Source organism: Symphalangus syndactylus, chromosome 3 (genome assembly GCF_028878055.3).
Source record: "Symphalangus syndactylus isolate Jambi chromosome 3, NHGRI_mSymSyn1-v2.1_pri, whole genome shotgun sequence".
Classification (NCBI taxonomy): Eukaryota; Metazoa; Chordata; class Mammalia; order Primates; family Hylobatidae; genus Symphalangus; species Symphalangus syndactylus.
Window position 1 is genome coordinate 58,620,442 of NC_072425.2, and position 20,649 is coordinate 58,641,090.

The 20,649-nt window shown below is 35.1% G+C and overlaps 1 protein-coding gene across 7 annotated transcripts in view; it reads left to right on the forward strand.

Moving 5' to 3' along the window:
- AGTPBP1 (ATP/GTP binding carboxypeptidase 1) overlaps positions 1-20,649 on the forward strand; it is a 200,758-nt gene that overhangs the window by 83,872 nt on the left and 96,237 nt on the right. For 3 of the 7 annotated variants that reach the window (XM_063636285.1, XM_063636286.1, XM_055272093.1), the window contains 5 exons: positions 692-900; positions 2,772-2,949; positions 7,979-8,032; positions 12,225-12,322; positions 15,772-15,888. In XM_063636285.1, the coding sequence (XP_063492355.1) occupies positions 692-900; positions 2,772-2,949; positions 7,979-8,032; positions 12,225-12,322; positions 15,772-15,888 (656 nt within the window). The remainder of the gene's footprint in view (positions 1-691; positions 901-2,771; positions 2,950-7,978; positions 8,033-12,224; positions 12,323-15,771; positions 15,889-20,649) is intronic. The other 4 variants (XM_055272087.1, XM_063636287.1, XM_063636288.1 and 1 more) reach the window with 2 other exon arrangements.

Genomic DNA, 20,649 nt, shown 5'->3' on the forward strand with positions numbered 1-20,649 from the left:
TTATTTACAAAAACCTTTAGTGTAGTTCTTATTGCAATAAAAATCTAATGACTAGAAAGCCAGAAAGCACTATTTTCTAATCATGTAATGCTTCTTAAATTTCATTTACTAAAAAAGTTATGTAAGTATTTTTAAATGACCATTGTTATACTATGAATATTTATATAATTGTGGAGTAATTAGGGCAATTAATTTTAGTGGAAACACAAAGTTTGCAATAGAAGGTACAATTCAATAGGGTTTATTTCAGTGGGAACATAAAGTTTGTAATAGAAATTATAAAAATGATAGCAGATCTTCTAAAAATCACATTCACAAATAGCAAGTAGAAAGCTTATACATTTCATTTGGTGTAACAAAAATCAGTATATTCATAAATTTTAAAATACATGAAGCTTTTGTAGTAAACAAAAGCCTTTAAAAAGATGTTCTTCTAATTTTAGTAAAGAGATTTTTATATTTATAAATTGAAACAGTATATAGGCAGATTTTGGAAGAGGTTGTAATTTGCTCTCTGGAACTTCGTATTTATTTTGTTAGAAAAAATTTAAATATGTGCTTGTCATTTGTTTTGGAAAAAAGAATTGTAAGTATCCATCACAATATTGAGGTAATATTTTAAATTTGATTTATTCTACCAGTCACTCTCGTCATTTAAAAAATATTCTTTCTCAATTTTCTTTTGTTAAAGAAACAAATGCCAGGAGAGCTGTAGACAGAGGATATGTCCAAGTGCTTTTAACAATTTATGTAGATTGGCACCGCCATGATAACCGGCATAGAAACATGCTCATTCGGAAAGGAATTTTACAGAGTTTAAAAAGTGTTACAAACATCAAGTTGGGAAGAAAAGCATTTATTGATGCCAATGGGATGAAAATTCTGTATAATACTTCACAAGTGAGTTATTTTCTTATTATTATTGTGATTATGTACTAATAATATGATTTGGTTGTTAAGAAAACTGAATTCGTGTGCAAATACTCAGAAACATATACACAGGATAAATGCATTTTTCGAAAATCTTAAAAGTAAAAGACACAATTATTTCTCACATGTGACCTCAGGCTGAGTTGGAGGAAATGGTCAGTGCACAGCTCTGCAATGTGAAATTTTCTTCCAAAGGCAAAAGTAAGAAATAGAAATTCATCCACTTAGCAAGAGGGGATTCCATAAAGCCATGTTTTCTGGGATGTGTAGTTGGCTGTACTCGGTGTTGTATGCTCCTCTCATGAGGTATCTGTGGATCCTTTATAGCCTGTAGAGCAGCTCTGTTGTCTGTGAGTGCTCTGCATGTTTTCCTGCTGGATAGAGGCTTTTTTGAATAGAGAAGGTACAAAAATGAAACCTGGAACTGGGAATGCTAGATCTGCCATCCATTTTAAGCATAAACGTTTTTGACAGTATATTTAGTGAGATCCTTTCTAGCATCTGTGTTGACTGTCAGCCATGGGGAATAAGGATGTTGCAATGTAACCCCCCCCCTTTTTTTAAGAAAGCTATAATTATTAGAAAGAAATCTGTCTTTTTGAAAATAGCCAGTTATCTTGATTGTGCCCTCCTGGTCTTACAGATGACAAACACAATCTATTTTTATATGACAAGAGTTAAGATATCTGAACACAGATTTTATGTTTACCTTAGTTTTTTCTTTTCTAGATCAATCATATGTACTTGTTTTTACTATTCCTAGTATAGACATTGATGGATATTTTATATATGAGAAAGAGTTAGGTCACTTGGTTTATGCCACTTAACATTTCTGAGCCTTAATTTCTCATTTGTTTTGACAGGTCAGATGTGAAAATGTATATGGAAACTTTTACAGTGTATCAAAGTACCATCTAAATGTCAATTGTCACTAATAATACTATTGTTATGTGACAGTTTCATATCCCATGTCCCTTAACCCTTCTCCAGATTAGATACCAGGACAGCAAGTCAGACTCTTAAAACTTTATATTGTGGGCCAGGCGTGGTGGCTCACGCCTGTAATACCAGCACTTTGGGAGGCCAGGGCGGGTGGATCATGAGGTCAGAAGATCGAGACCATCCTGGCTAACATGGTGAAACCCCGTCTCTACTAAAAATACAGAAAATTAGCCAGGCGTGGTGGCGGGCACCTGTAGTCCCAGCTACTTGGGAGGCTGAGGCAGGAGAATGGTATGAACCCAGGAGGCAGAGCTTGCAGTGAGCCGAGATCACTCTACTTCACTCCAGCCTGGGCGATGGAGCAAGACTCCAACTCAAAACAAACAAACAAACAAACAAACAAAAAAACCTTTATATTGTGATATTCAGGCTGTCCTTTTATAAGGTGAATAGCCAACTTATGAGAGGTATTATTGCATGATAACTGATACAGTTGTGAGGAAGGTTTGGTCAAATGCATGTTTTTGTTTTTTTTTTTAATTTCTTACACCTTTTAAATTTTATTGCTTAATCCTTCCCCCCCTTTTCCCTTAAATTGTCTTTTTTATTTTATGCCCTAGGCTTGCCAAGTGTTCCCCCAAGTCACTCCAAAGATGGTACTGATTTCTGCTTAGTGAAAATATTTAAAGAAAAGTTCTTCTCAATTTGCCACATGGAGTTCTTACAGATAGATAATTCTGAATAGTAAAGCTATTTTGTAATTATTCTGTGTTAAAATACTGGTTTTTGAGATATTTGTTTCCAGAAAATTATTAATGTATTACTTTTTAAAGTAAAGTAAAATTGGTTCAGTTATTCATCAAAAACACTATTTTTCTTTTTCTTTTTTTAAAAAACAGGAATGCCTGGCAGTCAGGACTCTGGATCCTCTTGTCAATACCTCCAGTCTGATAATGAGGAAGTGTTTCCCAAAAAATAGACTGCCACTCCCAACAATTAAAAGTTCTTTTCATTTCCAGTTGCCTGTTATTCCTGTGACTGGTCCTGTGGCTCAGCTCTACAGCTTACCCCCTGAAGGTAGGATCACAGGGTCACTGCTGCTTTTTGTGGGTTCTTAGAATTATGTGACCCTGTCATTTTTTTTTTTTTTTAATTTATGTCTAACTCCTCAGCAAAGGAAGGCCTTAATGAACATGATAAACATTCACATTTTATTTTAGTTAAGGATTTCTTTAAATATAAGAAATTGGAGGCTAATAATTAAGTGAAATGATGTGGGATGTGTTGTATATATACGAATATGAATTGTGAAATAATTAAGCTTCACATAGGATCATTATTTGATAGCTTAAGTACTTTTTTTTTTGCACAGGGTGGAGTGCAGTGGCGCAATCTTGGCTCACTGCAACCTCTGCCTCCCGGGTTCAAGCAATTCTCCTGTCTCAGCCTCCCGAGTAGCCAGGATCACAGGCGCGTGCCACCACTCCCGGGTAATTTTTGTATTTTTAGTAGAGATGGGTTTTCGCCATGTTGGCCAGGCTGTTCTCAAACTCCTGACCTCAAGTGATCTGCCTGCCTCGGCCTCCCAAAGTGCTGGGATTACAGGCATGAGCCACCACACCCGGCCCAACTTATGTTTGTTTTTAAAGTGTAAAAATATAAACATTAAATGTGTAGGTAATTATGTTCGGGTTTACATTGTAGCTTTTCAGTGTTTTTTTTTTCTTAAGTTAAAAAAAAAAAACCTAATCACCAAAATTACTATGGTTTTATGCTTAACAAAAACTTGCACATGACTTTCTTGGATGAAAATATGAAATTATCTGAGGTAGGCTGTTTGTCATTTTCCATATAATACTGTAAGTGTATAGTAGAGGAAGTAAGAGTTTAAGTTTATTTATGTGGGGAAGAAGAATTTCTTTGATAACGTCTACCAAAGTGAAAAAGAGAAAGTAGTTCTGGCTTTTAATAGAATTTCTATAGTATTTTCTTTTTAGTTGATTACTTTTTTGAAAAAAAAAAATTGAAGATTCTTTATGTATATGTAAAAATTCTTATTTGAAACAAGTATTTTAAAAGAATTTTCAAGGAATTATATTAGTTTCATTACCTTGATATAAATTTATTAATGGTATATGTCATAGGGTACACTATTATGATTTTATTTTTAAAATATGTAATTATTAAAACACAAGTTGACACAACATATCAAAATGGATTATTGAGAAATCTCCTTTAAAATGCTGAAGAATCTAAGACTAAGTCTAGGACTTATGAATAAGAAAGCTAAGTAAAAACAATGGTCCAATACCATTTTCCCATTCCGTTTGAAATTACTGACAGACTTTTACAGGAGAAAATCTGTACGAAATCTGAAAACTAGGTAAGAGGGGCATGGAACAAATACAGAACATTCAAGAAATGTGATGGAGCTGTGAGTAAATGCAGGAGCAGCATCAAGCCTCCACTCCCTCTTCTAGGAATGCATTATCTTCTGCTAAAGTTGAGGTGCCATTAGCACCAGTTTGGAGGGACAATCAGGAAGCAGTTGAAATCCCTTTCTTTCCTACATCAACATAGGATTATGGGAGTTAAGTGGTGGTTCTCACTGGCGGAAAGCTGGTGAGGCTTCCCTGTGCTGCGGCCAGTAGTAACACCAGGAAGGAGGTAGGGTATGCCCCAGCAAATTCTTTATTTAGTGTCTGGATTGATGGATAGAGAAAGCTGACTTCTAGTGCAGTAAATTCACCAAACATGGGAACAAACAGGAAATTATATTTTTCTTTTGGTTCCTTTTGTGCCTGCTTCTCAGACCAATGAGTCACTGGACTAGAAATGCATATTTACATTGACTGACAAGCCTTCATGATTCAGATGGGATAGGAGGGTTCTAATAGCAAGTGTATAGGTACTAGGAAAATACGCTCATTCTGTTTTCCATTATTCCTTTCTCCTTCTCCTCCTTCCTCCTCCTGTGTTTCCTGGGCTGGTCTCAAACTCCTGAGCTCAAGAGATCCCCCTACCTCGGCCTCCCAAGTAGCTGGGACTACAGGCCCTTGCCACTGCTTTGTTTTCCATTTTCTCACATGTCAGCCTTCATTATATGTTTCACAGTCTTCATTATTATTTACCTTCCTCAGCTAGAATGTGAGTCCACAAGGATAGGTCTGAACTCTTTTACTCACAGCATTTCTGACCCCAAATACGTGTCTTTTGTTCTCACACCAACCAATTCTCCATATCTCCAGACACCAGCTGGGTGTTCTACAATTCAGTTCAATTCTGACACTGAACACCTGGAGTTAATACAGACCCCACAGGTTAAGGGTTTAGTCCCACAGGACTGCTATCATTTCAGATAACAATTAAAGGTCTGGACTACCTGTATGTCTGACCTACTGGCAATAAAGTTGATGGGGGTGGGGGTTTCCACAACCTGTTCCTGAAGTTTGATAATTTGCTAGAATGGCTCACAGAACTCAGGAACACTCTACTTATGGTTATGGGTTTATTATAAAGGATACAACTCGAGAGCTGCCAAATGGAAGCGATGCATAGAGCCAGGTGTAAGAGAAGGGGTGTGGGGCTTCCATGCCCTCTCCAGGCACACCACCCTCCCAGCACCATGATGTGTTCACCAACTCAGAAACTCTGAGTGGTGTGTTGTTTTTTCTTTTTTTGAGATGGAGTCTCACTCTGTCTTCAGGCTGGAGTACAATGGCGCGAGCTCAGCTCACTGCAACCTCTGCTTCCCAGGTTCAAGCAATTCTCCTGTCTCAGCCACCCAAGTAGCTGGGACTACAGGTGTGCGCCACCATGCCCAGCTAATTTTTATGTATTTTTTAGTAGAGATGGGGTTTCACCATGTTGGCTGGGATGGTCTCGATCTCTTGACTTTGTGATCCGCCTGCCTCAGCCTCCCAAAGTGCTGGGATTACAGGCGTGAGCCACTGCACCTGGCCAAAGCTCTGAGCTTTTATACCATTGTTTAGGGTTTTTATGGAGGTTCCATTATGTAGGTGTGATTGCTTAAATATAAGGCTATTTTTGATAAAATCAGTCCCCAGCTCCTCTCTCCCCAGAGGTTGAGGAGTGGGGCTGAAGTTCCAACTGTCTAATCATGCCTTGATCTTTCTAGTGACCAGCCTCTATCCTGAAGTTATCAAGGGGCCCACCAAGAGTCACATCATTAGAACAAAAGATGCTCCTCTACCTAGGAAATTCCAAGGGATTTAGCAGCTGTGTACCAGGAACCTGGGACAAAGATCAAATATATATTACAATAGGACTGTTGTTTTTTTCATCTTGTCTTCAGCATCCATTAGATTGTGTGGGACATAATAAGTGCATTTAATGTTTGTTGAATGAATGAATCGAGCTGGCCTTGTTACTTATTCTCCTGAATGTGAAATGCTGCATCTATGGAGATTTGAAGGAAAGGGTTCTGACTGAAGACTTCTGGACCTTTGTTAGTTGTCACCATATGTGAAGGTGACATATTCTTAGGTATGTTTGGGTACAGAAGTATATTATCCAGGTATACCCTTTCTGAAGTAATTACGTGAAATATTACTCCAGCCAGTCAGATGATGAATTAGAGATGTCAAGAATGTAGATGTTACCTAAGAGTATTTGTATTAAACATTATAATCTGTTAACTATATAATACTAAATAGTTGTTACAGTATTATTATGAAACATGTTAACTAATTATTGGAAAAAGATACATAATACAGTTATTATAGTGGGTATTTACATAAATGAGCTAAAATTTATATTGATAGATTTCCTAATATTATACTGTTCTTGCATTTCTAAAATGGAAATTATACAAATAATCCAAATGTATATTCTCCAAATGTAAAAGTAACATCTGGAACAGAGATCCTTAAACAGGAGTCCATTGACCCATAGAAATACATGGGTGGCCTTTGGAGACTATGGACACTTTGAAAATTGATGTAAAATTACAGGGGTCCATCATTGCTGTGTAAAAGCAAGGAAATTGCAAAGATGCACAATATCCTGAGAGCACTAAATGCTAAGCAAGGACAAGCAGATCAGTTTCAGTAATAAGTCTAAATGGATGAAGTACTCCTGTTAAAGGAAAGAGACTCCCAGATTGGGTTAAAAAACAAAATCCGACTAGCTGGTACATATGAAGTCTCAAGACAGCAGGATAGAAAGCTTGAAAGTAAACAGATTAGCAAGTATGTATGTGTTATTCCCTAGCCCAAAAGAGGTGAGAAAGAATTACTGTTAAACAAAACACGAATACAGAATAAAAAATGATTAAAACAAGGCAGTGAAGATTATTTTATGCAAGCTAGATAACACATGTGCCAAATACCAAAAGTGGACAAAACTATAATCATTTGAGTAACAGAAAGACATTGGTAGAAACAGTGTTGGTGGTTGATTTTAATATAGCTCTACATTCTTGGCAAAGTAAATAGAGGTGGTTAAATCAGTCTAAGTAGATGTTAAAGGCAACTCCTGCGAATACGTTTGAATACACACTTGACCCTAAAACAACTTGGGGATTAGCAGTATCGACTCTGTGCAGTTGAAAATCTACATAGAACTTTTGACTCCTCTAAAACTTAACTACTAGTAACCTGTTGACCAGAAACCTTACTGATAACATAAACAGTTAATACATATTTTTTATGTTACATGTATTCTGTACAACAAAGTGAGCTAGACAAAATGTTATTAAAAAAGTCATAAGGAAGAGAAAACATATTTACTATTCATTAAGTGGAGGTGGTTTTCATAAAGGTTTACATCCTTGTCGTCTACACATTGAATAGACTGAGGAGGAAGAGGAGGGGTTGGTTTTGCTATCTGAGGAGTGACAGAGGCAGAAGAAAATCTGTGTATTAATGAACCTGCACAGTTCAAACTTATATTGTTCAAGGGTCACTGTGTGATTGGAATGGACAATATTTTAGGAAAATATGAATAATTAATATTGATTTAAATAGTAAAAAAATTGAAATTGAATATGCGATCAAGCTTCTTTAGTGAAGACACCAAATGGTGATGACTTCATAGATTAGTTCTCCCAAACTCTCAAGAAATTGTCCTACGCTTTATTTTCCAGAGCAAAAAAAAAAGGAAAGTTTAGAAGCTAGCATGATGCTGAAAACACAATCTGGTAAGATTAATCTGAAACAACCTACAGATCACTATCACTCATGAAAATGAATATAAAAATCCTAAAGTATTAGCAAATTTAGTTGAGCAGTATTGTTTACGTATAGGACACCTTGACCAAGTAAAGATGATTTTTAAGAAAGTAAGTTTATTGTAATATTGAGACTTTAATTAGTAAAATGTATTCTCAGTAGATCAAAGGGACAAAACCAAATGATCATCTCAGTAAATGCCATGAAAAGATTTCATGAAAATCCTATCAGTCTAGAAAAATTTTTTAAGGAACACAGGAATATTTCCTGAACAAGCTAAGTATTATCTAACTCAAATCAATAGCCAACATCATAAATAGTAATGAAATGTTAGAGGATGCCTCTCTCAACTATTATTATTCACCATAGTTTTGAAAACTCTAGCTAAATCAGTAAGATAGGGAAAAGAAAGGTCTTAACCATTAAAAGAGTGACATAAATTTATCAGTATCTGTGGAGGATATTACTGTCTACATAGAAAATCCAAGCAAATCGATTGTAAAAATGTGGCTTATGCAAAAGAACAGTAAAGTACTATTTACAAGAAAAATGAATAAAATTAAATAGCCTTCCTCTGCATGTGTTTATATGTATCAACAAAACCCACATAGAAAACATAAAGGGAAAGTAGATCACATTTATAGGCACAATAGCAACAACAAAATAAACTTCCCGTGATGTACTTTCCCAGTCCTTATAGAATGTGCAGACTCTTTCCTTCTAATGACGACGTCATACAGTCATAGTATAATTTATCTAACTAGTTTCCTACTGATAGACATTTAAGTTGTTTCATATGTTTCTGTTTTTACTGTAAGTCAAGGACATTTTGAAAATCAGTAAGAATTTTGACTTATATTCTCTGGTTTTAATTTGATTGGCTATAATAATTAATATTGTTAATTATTGGTACTGGTATAATGAATGGATCTTTGAAATAGCAGAGAAGGTCTCAGACACTCTTAAGCTACATGGCATTTCACATCTGGAATATAAACCCAGAAGAAAACATCCTACAAAGGAAAATATTTGAAAGGTTTGACCAAAAATTGAAAACATATTTTCTCTCTGATGCTGAACAGCATTTTCTCCTCTCCCTTTCTTTCCAAGCAGTCATTTTTCCTCTTTGCAATAGAATTTTTTCTTTTTTTCTTTTTTTTTTTTTTGAGAGGGAGTCTCACACTGTTGTCCAGGCTGGAGTGCAGTGGCGTGATCTCAGCTCACTGCAAGCTCCGCCTCCTGGGTTCACGCCATTCTCCTGCCTCAGCCTCCCGAGTAGCTGGGACTACAGGCGCCCGCCACCACGCCCAGCTGATTTTTTTGTACTTTTAGTAGAGACGGGGTTTCACTGTGTTAGCCAGGATGGTCTTGATCTCCTGACCTCGTGATCCGCTGGTCTCAGCCTCCCAAAGTGCTGGGTTTACAGGTGTGAGCCACCACACCTGGCCTTGCAATAGGATTTTCTTAATTCAATCCCTTTCTTTTTTCCTAGGAGTTATTTTCTTCCTTCTCTTCCAAATGTCAGTTCTTCCCTTGTTTATCCACGACCAACTGCTGTTATGGCATAAGTATAAACCCAGGTTACCATGTGAAATATGAATATTTATTTTTTGCTACCTGTTTCTAAGAATTTGAGGTGATTTGTTTTTATATTTGTACCTGTATTAGTTAGGGTCGACTAAACTGCTGTTACAAAGAGATCCAGTAGCACAGTCCCTCAAGCAACAGCAGTAATAAACATTTGTGTAACACATACTCTTTGCCTGGCACTTTACATATATTAACTTCTCTAATGCCCACAAAAACACTATGAGTAGATATCTCCATTTTATAGACAAAGAAACGAAGACAAAGAATTGATGTAACTTGCTCAACGTCAAATAGCTAGTAAGTTCGGGAGCTAGGATTTGAATTCAGCTTTTGAATTCAAATTTGAATTTGTTTCTAGAACCTCTGTGCTATCCTGCTACAACATAGAATTTTTTTCTCCCCACATATCCGTCCAGAAGATAGACAGGTGGTCCTAGGCAGTAGACTTCTACTGGGTCATCAAAGAAAACGGATTGTTTTTATTGTGTTTTTAACCATCTCCTATGTGGTTTCCTCATGTGGAAGATGCGAATAGAAAAAATGGAGAAGACAATTTTCTTTTTAAAGAATGTGACCTAGAATTTGTATTCATCACTTTGCCTTCTATACCACTGGCCAAAAATTGGTCATATAGATGGCTATGACTACTGCAAGGGAGGCTGGATTCTCCATACATAGCTAAAACTCAGGGGCTCAATTACTAAAAGGAAGGGGAGGTGAACAAATACTAAGGGGGGCAGTTAATAATCACTACTGTAAGTCACATTGGAAATGAAAGTCAAAAAGAGTTTGCAAAAATAGCTTTTAAAAATATTTTCTACTGTGTTTAGAAGCCGTGTTTTACATGAGAATCCTCCAAGTACTCTTCCTCTTCTTCCCTTGTCTCCCTTACATCCATGGTCCCATGTCCTTTTACATTCTACTCCCTCAGATATTCTTTTACTGCTATAATGGTCTGGACAGTGGTTTTTTTTTTCCTATTTGTTGGTCACCTTCCACCTGTATGCTGTCTCTCTCACCTCTTAACATTGAATTAAGCCATTCTCGTCTTGAAAATTCTCAGTGCCTATCTTCTTTATATTGAAAGTCAAAACTACTTAGCCTACTATGTTACATCCTTCATTTTTTAATTCTTTATTTTCCTTTCAGTACTTTCATAAGCATACTCTTCATCCTAGTCATACCTTTTGTTACTTTCTAAAGATATCATTTCACTTCCTTATTTTAGTATTATTACTTCCTCTTCTTAAAAGCCACACTCACCCACCATTACATTCACATAGAAATCTGTTATACTTTCTACAAGATACTGCTTAAATATCACCTGTTCTGTGAAGTGGTCAGCATCAAGCCCCTTGACTCCAAGCAGTTTACAGTTAGTTGTTGTATTCCTTGTTTTCCCATAGCATTTTGGAGTTTATGGCTTCATTAGCGTTTATCTTTGGTATTATAATTACGTGTTTACTCCTTTCTGCTCCCTAACCTCATGAGCCACCTCCTTCCTCGTTTTCCCGTAGCATTTTGGAGTTTATGGCTTCATTAGTGTTTATCTTTGGTATTAGAATTACATGTTTACTCCTTTCTGCTCTTTAACCTCATGAGCTACCTGAGGGAAGAGACTATATTTACACCAAGCTTGTCCAATATGCTGCCCATGGGCCACATACAACCTAAGTTGACTTTGAATGTGGCCCAACAGAGATTCATAAACTTTCTTTTTTTTTTGAGACGGAGTTTCGCTCTTGTTGCCCAGGCTGGAGTGCAATGGCGCGATCTCAGCTCACCGCAACCTCCGCCTCCTAGGTTCAAGCAATTCTCCTGCCTCAGCCTCCCAAGTAGCTGAGATTACAGGCATGCGCCACCATGCCCAGCTAATTTTGTATTTTTAATAGAGACAGCGTTTCTCCATGTTGGTCAGGCCGGTCTCGAACTCCCAACCTCAGGTGATCCACCTGCCTCGGCCTCCCAAAGTGCTGGGATTATAGGCGTGAGCCACTGCACCCGGCCTCATAAACTTTCTTAAAACAATATGAGATTTTTTTGTGTGCGTGATTTTTTTTTTTTTTTTTAAGCACACCAGCTATCGTTGGTATTAGTGTATTTTATGTGTAGCCGAAGACAATTCTTCCTCTTCCAGTGTGGCCCAGGGAAACAAAAAGATTAGACAACCTGATTTACACATCTTTTGAAAAAATTCCCAGCATATAGCACAGTATGTGGCACATGACCGTCATTGAAACAGATAGTGGGTCGATTATAAAGGGATGAAGTGAGTCATTGAAATTTATAATAAATAGAAAACAGGATGTTTCATTCAGGCTATCGCAACATAAGACATTATTTTTAAAAACTGAGAACATTAGTAAAATTCATCTTTACAATGCTTTCCAAATTTTAAAGCACTTTCTCATATTGTCTCATGGGTTTGTCAACAGCTGGGACAGCCTTAGAGACATGTTAAATAAGAAATCTCATTTACTTTTTCTGTGGTGATTGAAATACTTTATATAAGGCTATGCATATTGTAGAATGCTTACCTCTGACCTACTTATAGCACATTTTGTATCATAGTGGATGACGTAGTAGATGAAAGTGATGACAACGATGATATTGATGTAGAAGCTGAAAACGAAACTGAGAATGAAGATGACCTAGATCAAAATTTTAAGGTTAGTATAAATTTCTGTAATTAGTTAGCTTTATAAATGATATACTACAGTTGTAAAACAAAAATTGGGTAAAACAAAAATTGGGTAAATAAACATATATGTAATTGTAGGTTTTACTTTGTTCACATCTTTTTACCATGAATGACTATGCAATTAAAGGGGTAGATGATATTGGTTTAAATCCACTGGTCTGAAAAGGACCTTAAAGTAACTTATTTTTACTCTCTCTGACCAGAAAGATTTTATCTAACCTTTCTGCCTTAGATTTTGAAATCTACAAAATTGAAGGAAAGTGATCTGAAACTCTGTTGTGGCAACGTACTTCAAAATGCATTATTACCCTTTGTCAGCAATCTTTTGGGGATACAAAAACAGTAGGAAAATATTCTATAATGGATTTGTTTTTGTGAGAATTAGTATTTGCATAATGATTCTTAGGTTTCAGTTAATTGAACAAGGAAGTAAAAAAAGTGTTACTGAGAAAATATAAAATTATTGTCATATTACATAAGATGTTAGGTAAAGGAGGCAGGTAAGTTTTCAGAGTTTCATTGTACCTCTGAAAGCCTAGAAAGTCTGTATTTTGCTTTACTTATTGAGAGAGGACCACTCTAGCATCTGTAGAAAAATGGTCTCTTTTTTTAGCTGTTTAGCCTATTGCTAGGTTTTTTTATGGGGGAGGAGGGATTAATTTGACTTTTTCCTGTTTGGACCATTTTTGTCTTGCAAAACTGTACCAAAATTGTGGTACACTGAGTATTTGATTCAGTTTGGAGGTAGTAGTTAAGATATTGGAAGATTTCTGTCTTAATAGATACAGAACCCATTTTATAACCAGCAAACGTGATCACCAAGGCAAGCTTTGGTGAAACTGTCAAGTTAGCCAATCTAAACTACATCTGTGTCCTGGCATCAGATATTGCACTTAATTATCTTGTCTCTTTAGTCTCCTTTAATCTGGAACATTTCTACAGATTTCTTTGTCTTATAACATTGACATCTTTGGAAAATGTAGTTGTTAGCTTGCATTATTCACTGGGGTATCAGTGATTGCTCACATTTTCCCTACTTTATCTTAACAGAGCAGTTATAGCAATAAGAACCAAATATATTTTATTATTGAACACTTAACTGTGCTAGTCCAAACTCTTTACATATACATAGTAACCACTAGATCCTTATAGCAACCCTATGAGGTAAATACAGGTTGTATAAGTACATAGAAAACAGAGGAAGAGAGAGGTTCTCAGTCTAGTTTATAAGAGGTGGAGCCAGGATTCAGAAAGCAGTCTAATGGAATGTCCACTCTCTTTACCACTATACTGTACTAAAATATAATTTTTCTTCAAGAACTATAGAATTATTGGCTTTTTGAGACTGCTGACCTTTATTATCTTCTTTTTCTTTCCTACTGCTGCCTGCCTCTTACTCTCATTGACTTTACATTTAGACGTTACTTAATTTTTCCTCTTTTTATCTGAATCCTATTCCTTCATCCTTCAGGTGAACTGCTACATCGTAGTGGGGGTATTATTTATTTATGTTCTCTTATGGTTATAACTTTTTTTCCTGTGATTCCATTTTCTTTGTCCTAGATTTTTCAGAGTTTGGAGCATTTATAGAAACTGGTAGCTTCTAGAAGATTCATCTCCAGATAGCCGCAACTTGACCGTATATAAGTTTCAGTGCATTCTTTGTTCCTTCTTTAACTAGCAGAACTTTTAAGGAGTAGTGGCAGGTTGTTTTGTTTTTTTCTAATGAGTCTGTAAGTAGTCCTTCACTACTGTTTCTTCTTAAACCAAACACAAAATTCCCTGCTGTTGAGCTTTCGGAGTGTTGTAGTTTTCTTTCCCCATTATGCCTGTTTTACAGGTAAAGTCTTTTTTTTTTTCCTCTCCAAATAGCCACTATGTAAGGCCATATTTTCACAAAATAATGTCAAATATTGAACTAGTATGTTTAGGGAAAAGAATATCTTTGTAAATTATTTTTTATTTTAGAAACATTATGTTTTCTATTAGATGTTAAGAAAATTATTACATTATTGGTTCATAAATGTATAATTTAAAGAGATTAAATTACATATTAATGTAATAATTATACAATAATGATACAGTGATTAATATGATAATATTTAAATAAAATCAATCTCTATTATGCATAGCAATGAGGAAAATCTTTTTCATTGGCTATGTAAATAATAGCTAAATTCCTGAATATGAAATAATAATAAATACATAGTATGTTTTTTCTTTTAAACTAGTAGTTAATATGTGTAAGTATGGTCAGATACATGTATATAAAGTTTTTTAAGGATTGAAGCATAGTAAAATATACTTGTAAATTAGGCTGAAAAATAAGTAGCTTACTCTGGTAGTAAGTAAATACAAAATTAAAAATAAGTACCAACTGAAAATTACTAAATGGTATTATTATCTCTCTTTAGCCATAATAAAGATAATAATTAGTTTGTGTGAGGCCAGAGTCGTTGAGGATCCTAGAAAATAGCTCGGGTAGTAGATAAGCTGACATTTGCCCTCTTATCATGGGATTCATTAGCTCTTCTCTGAAGAGCATACAGAACACATTGATCCTGGATACATATCTTGTTTCTCTGAGGACATACTTTTCCTTTAAATCCACCTGCTTTTTTTCCTAGAGAGACATGGAAATAATTTCTGGCTCTTGTTCCACTCCTAACTTTTTTCCCCCACTGAAAACAGAGTGAATGGTGACACTGAGTTTTTCTAAAGGAACTTTATTTCCCATGCACTGTAAGATTGTATGATCATCATTAATCTGTACTGGGGCAATGTGTCATGCTGGCTGACAGTGTGGTGCTTCAGAATCACTCTAACTGGTTTTTATCCTGGCTCCTGTCTTTGCAAGATGTGTAATTTTCAGCAAATGACTTAACTTCTCCGTACCTCATTTTCCTCTTCAGTTAAGTGGGGGAATTTCATAGTGTTCTTAGGCAGAATAAATTAGATAATAGATGTAAAATGCTTAGCATAGTGCTTCATTTATTTTCAGTGCTTAATGTTAGCTGTTTTATTATCACCATCATCATATATATGTATGTTTTACAATTTAGTCTTCTTAAGTTTTACTGCCCTTTAATATGAGCAAAATGATGGCAATTAGGGAGAATGAGGAGAACATACTGGAGTCTTGATCTTTACTCAAGTTTTTCTGTTTTGAGTAGCCAAAATACTCTGTTATATTAGAGTAACCATGACAAAAACAAAACAAAACTACCCAACAATAACACAATACCACCAAAACAATAAGCAAATTTGAATTTAAGATAAAATTAATGCAGCATTTATTCAGTAATTATTCTTTAATTACATGTAATTAATAACTTGGAACATTTTAAATCTAAAATGTATTATGTAATTTTTAAAAATTTTGTTTTACCTGGTAACATATTCTTTTTATCATTTCAGAATGATGATATTGAAACAGATATTAACAAACTAAAACCCCAGCAAGAACCGGGACGAACAATAGAAGATCTAAAAATGTATGAACACCTTTTCCCTGAGCTTGTTGATGATTTTCAGGTATAAATATAGAAAATTCAGCATCTTAACTGATTTTAATAAAAAGTTATTTTTTCTCCCTTCGGTTAATAATCACTGTTTTTATTTTCTTTCCATTTCTAAAAAGTGAAACTAGCATTGCTTTTCTGAGTGACACTGAATAATTATGTCAATATCCTGAGCTGCAGTTAAGCAATTGTAAAATGAGGGGAGATGGGCTGGGCGTGGTGGCTCACACCTGTAATCCCAGCACTTTGGGAGGCTGAGGTATGTGGATCACAAGGTCAGGAGATCAAGATCATCCTGGCCAACAGAGTGAAACCCCGTCTCTACTAAAATACAAAAAAAAATTAGCTGGGTGTGGTGGCACGTTCCTGCAGTCCCAGCTACTTGGGAGGCTGAGGCAGGGGAATAGCTTGAACCTGGGAGGCAGAGGCTGCAGTGAGCCGAGATCTCGCCACCACACTCCAGCCTGGTGACAGAGCAAGACTCCATCTCAAAAAAAAAAGAGGGGAGATGGACCATTACATTTTTTGTCGCTTTAGTTTTTCTGCATCACTTTAATGGACATAGTTTTTTTATTCAGCCTGGATTACAGAGCAAGTCAAGTTGATTGAATTGTTGGCAATTAGCTGGCTTTTGTGGTTCCTTGGATAAGTCTATGAAATCACCCAAGATCTTAAAGTGTCAAAGAGTTTGAATTAGATAATCTCAAAGATTTGTTTAGCCCTTCCTTTGTTCCCCAAATTTCGTATACTTAATTTCTAGTTGCCTAAAGAAAAATACTTTGTTGTGAGGTTATAGTTGTGAGGTTATAGGTGAGAAATAAAAAAGAAATATTTGTTGCCGGGTGTGGTGGCTCATGCCTTTAAGCCCAGTACTTTGGGAGGCCGAGGTGGGCAGATCATTTGAGGTCAGGAGTTCGAGACCAGCCTGACCAATATGGCAAAACCCCGTTTCTTCTAAAAATAAGAAAATTAGCCGGGCATGATGAGACGCACCTGTAGTTGCAGCTACCTGGAGGCTGAGGCAGGAGAATCTCTTGACCTGGGAGATGGAGGTTGCAGTGAGTCAAGATCGCACCATTGCACTCCAGCAGCCTGGGCAACAGAACAAGACTTCGTCTAAAAAAAAAAAAAAAAAGAAACATTTATCACCTAGAGTTTACATTTCATGGTTCTAATCATTCAGGTTTCAGCTTGGGAACTTAGGAGCCTTAGATGCCATAAAAGATGCAACGACTGTCCACCTTCTGCAGCCCTCCCTGCCACCCCCTGCTCTGGTGTCTTGGTATTCCCCCTAGATTTGAGGTACATGAGAAGGTACTTTGAAATCAGGGGTAATGGAAGGCAGGAATGAAAGAGAAGGTATTTGTCAAAAGAAAAAAAAAAAAGAAGACAAGAAGAGGCATTTGAGAAAGGGTACATGTTGATTCTCTTTCATTCAACCTACAGCAGTTATCCATGAGCTCTTTTAACACATTTGTGTCTAGCTAAGAACCACTTGAAAATATCAGCAATAACAAATACTGCTAAATCAAGGCAGAAGAATACTGTGGAAAAAGTTTTGAGGAGGAAATCGATTATTGTGTGAAGAAGTCACCTGTTTCTTCTGTACCTTCTACTTTTTCTGTACATATGAGAAATATATACGGTAGGCCCCCCTTATCCATGGGAGATAGGTTCCAAGACCCCCAGTGGATGCCTGAAACCAAACCCTTTATATACCATGTTTTTTTGATCTGATAACAATTGGCTACTGAGTGACTAACAGGTCAGTTGCATAGATATTGTGGATACGTTGGACAAAGGATGAGTCATGTCCTCGGTGGGATGGTCCGTGGTGGTATGCTACTTAGAATGGAGCACTCTTTAAAACTTACGAATTGTTTATTTCTGTACTTTTCCATTTAATACTTCAGACTGTGATTAACCTCCAGTACTGAAACCATGGGAATCAAAACCTTAGTTAAGGGGGCACTACTCTCATGTGATTACAAATTGTAGGTTTGATTTGGGAATAGAAAAAAGTAACTTGATTATGGGTATTAAGTCCAGGACTTTGATTCTTATCCTTTCACAAATGAGTTTTCTTTCTTCTAGATTGTGATGAGTTGTTCTTGCATTCTATGTTTAGATTCCCTGTTTTCTAATTATAGTTTGTCACCCGGAGTAGGCTAACCTTGATGATTTCCTACATGGCAATTTATGAACAGCCGGCCAACTTGTCCATTAGTTTGGCTGCTCCTAGAGCAGTTTCCTGCTTTGTGTCTGAATAGGTGTGGCCAGGGTCAGATTGTAAAGACAGATCTGAGTGAAAGAGCTTCTCACTAAGTTACTCCTTTTTATTTTCTTTAAGTGAAAGATGCTGCTTCAGATATTTCAAGTAGTACACATTTATTAATGCATAGTCTATTCTGCTGTAAAGTTTTATATAGAGTAGCTCTATTTCTGTAGTGTATGTAATAGGAAATAGCATGTTGTCTTTTATTTACATAATCAGAAAATTATTTCTAAGGTAATTGTGTTGCCACTTGATTATCTTTGTCATTTTTAAGTTTCAAAGGAATGCATTAATTGTACTTTAGGCTCTGTTTTTTGAAGTGTGTATTTGAATTTTAGGCAGCGATATGTAAGTGACGTGCTTTCAAGGATTAAAAAGATTGCTTGGTTCCAGATAGGATGTGTTGGAAAGAATATTCTTCAGCTATCTTTGTATCAATTTCTTGTAGATCATGAGATAATAAACATAAATGAAGTTAATTTCAATTATGACTTTTTCCACTTTCATTTGTATATTATTTTCAGCATCAACCATTAATGCTTAAGATTACTTTATGTGTTTGTTTCAATCTTGAACACTGCCCGCTTTGTTTCCAGATGTGTTAAGGCCACTATTCAGTGGCCAGATGGAAGGAAAATGAATGCTATTCGAAGGCAACGTATAGTATTATTAAAGTAATTATCAACATCCTTTGTGAAGTGACCTTACCATGCTTTTAAAGCTATGTTTATTTATTCATAGTGACAATTATAGTTTTATTTTCTCTTGTTTCTTGATGGCAGAATATTGATAGTATCAAAATTCTGCATTTTCACAGTTCTTTTATTCATATGTCTGTGGTAGCATGATGGCATTTGCTATGTGGACTTTTGTTATATTTTGTTTTTCTTTCTTGTTTTCCTCTTGTTAAATTTGGTTTTAAATTTTTGTCAAAGTTATTCATGGAGAAAGTTTAAAGCGTCAAATAGTTTTACATAGGTAATCCTTTCTCACATGCTAAATCCTGAAATTACTTTTTGTATGTTTTTGAAGTTAATCCTCATATCTCTAAATAATATGTTTAAAGTGCTGTGTCTTGACTTTTGCTGCTTTCATTCTTTTTTATTTTCTTTTTTTGCATTGTCATCTAAGGTAGACATCCAGTAATTTTCAGCCTTATTCTTTTCATATATATGTGTGTGTGTGCACATGTGTGCACACACAAGGGTGTGTATGTATGCATGCATAGATAGGCTATAAATTTTCCTATAATTACTGTTTTTGCTGTATCTTATAAGCAGTAATTTTGATGTTTAATGTTTTTATTGTCTTTACTCTGAAACTTTTTTTTTGATTCATTCGTTTTTTAAAAAATAATTTTTAAAATTGGCTTTCTAAAAAAGATAAAAAATTTTAAATCTTTTTAATTTATTTCTAGCATATAGTTGTAGAATAAGAAGACACATTCTTTATAATCATAACCTTTTAAAAATTTTGAGGCTCGTTTTATGGCCTTGGATATGATCAACTTTTGTTATTCTTTCTTATGTGTTTGAAAAGAATTCTATACTTGTTAGTCACAGTTGTCTATTTGCCTATTAGGACAAGACTGTTAATTGTGTTGAGAAGCTAAGTTCTATTTTACCCTTACAGATTTTTATTCTTATTCTATTAATCACTGTGAAAAGTATTTTAAAAATTTCTCACAATGAAAAAATTTCTCACTGTGATTATGAGTGTGTTTCTATTTGCAGGTCTGTTAGTTTTTTGTTCTATATTTTTTGAGGGTTATTATTTATTGTATATACATGTAGATTGAGTTTTCTTCCTTTTTGAATTGGACTTTTTATCATTATGAAGTGACTATCTTTACCTCTAAGATTCTAAGACAAAAAGCACTTTAAAAAAATTAATGTACTTATATTAACTTTAACTTTTCAGTATCCTTCGATGTGTATTTTTTAAACAGTGTATAGTTGGATTTTAAAAATACCAAATCTGAGTTTTGTCGTTTAACTGGAGCATTTAGATCATTTACATATAATTACTTCTATATTTGGATTTATATTTATGAAATGTTATTTTTAATAGTTTTATCTCTTTATCTCTTTTTTTGCCTTCATTTGGATTATCTTTCTCTTACTCCACCATTTCCTTATTACTAGTTTTAAAACTGTATATACAGTCTTTTTATTTTTTATTTTAATCAACTTTTTTGAGGTATAACTTATATAAACTGTATCCATTTAAAGTATTAGTTTGATTATTGACAAATACGCAAAAATTCTAGTTACTCTAGATTTTCCAACATATTTATCAAAGTCTAAAGTAAATCAGGACCTTTCTTTCCTCTTTCCCTCAGCCATAAATGGAAACTTCGAATATTCTAACTACCATGACTTCCCAAATCAACATATATATACATATATACTTTTTTGACTATACATAAAAAGCAAAAAACATAAAAATAAAAAACATCAAGTGGGTTTTTTAAAAACTAGAGTTAAGATACATAAAAAA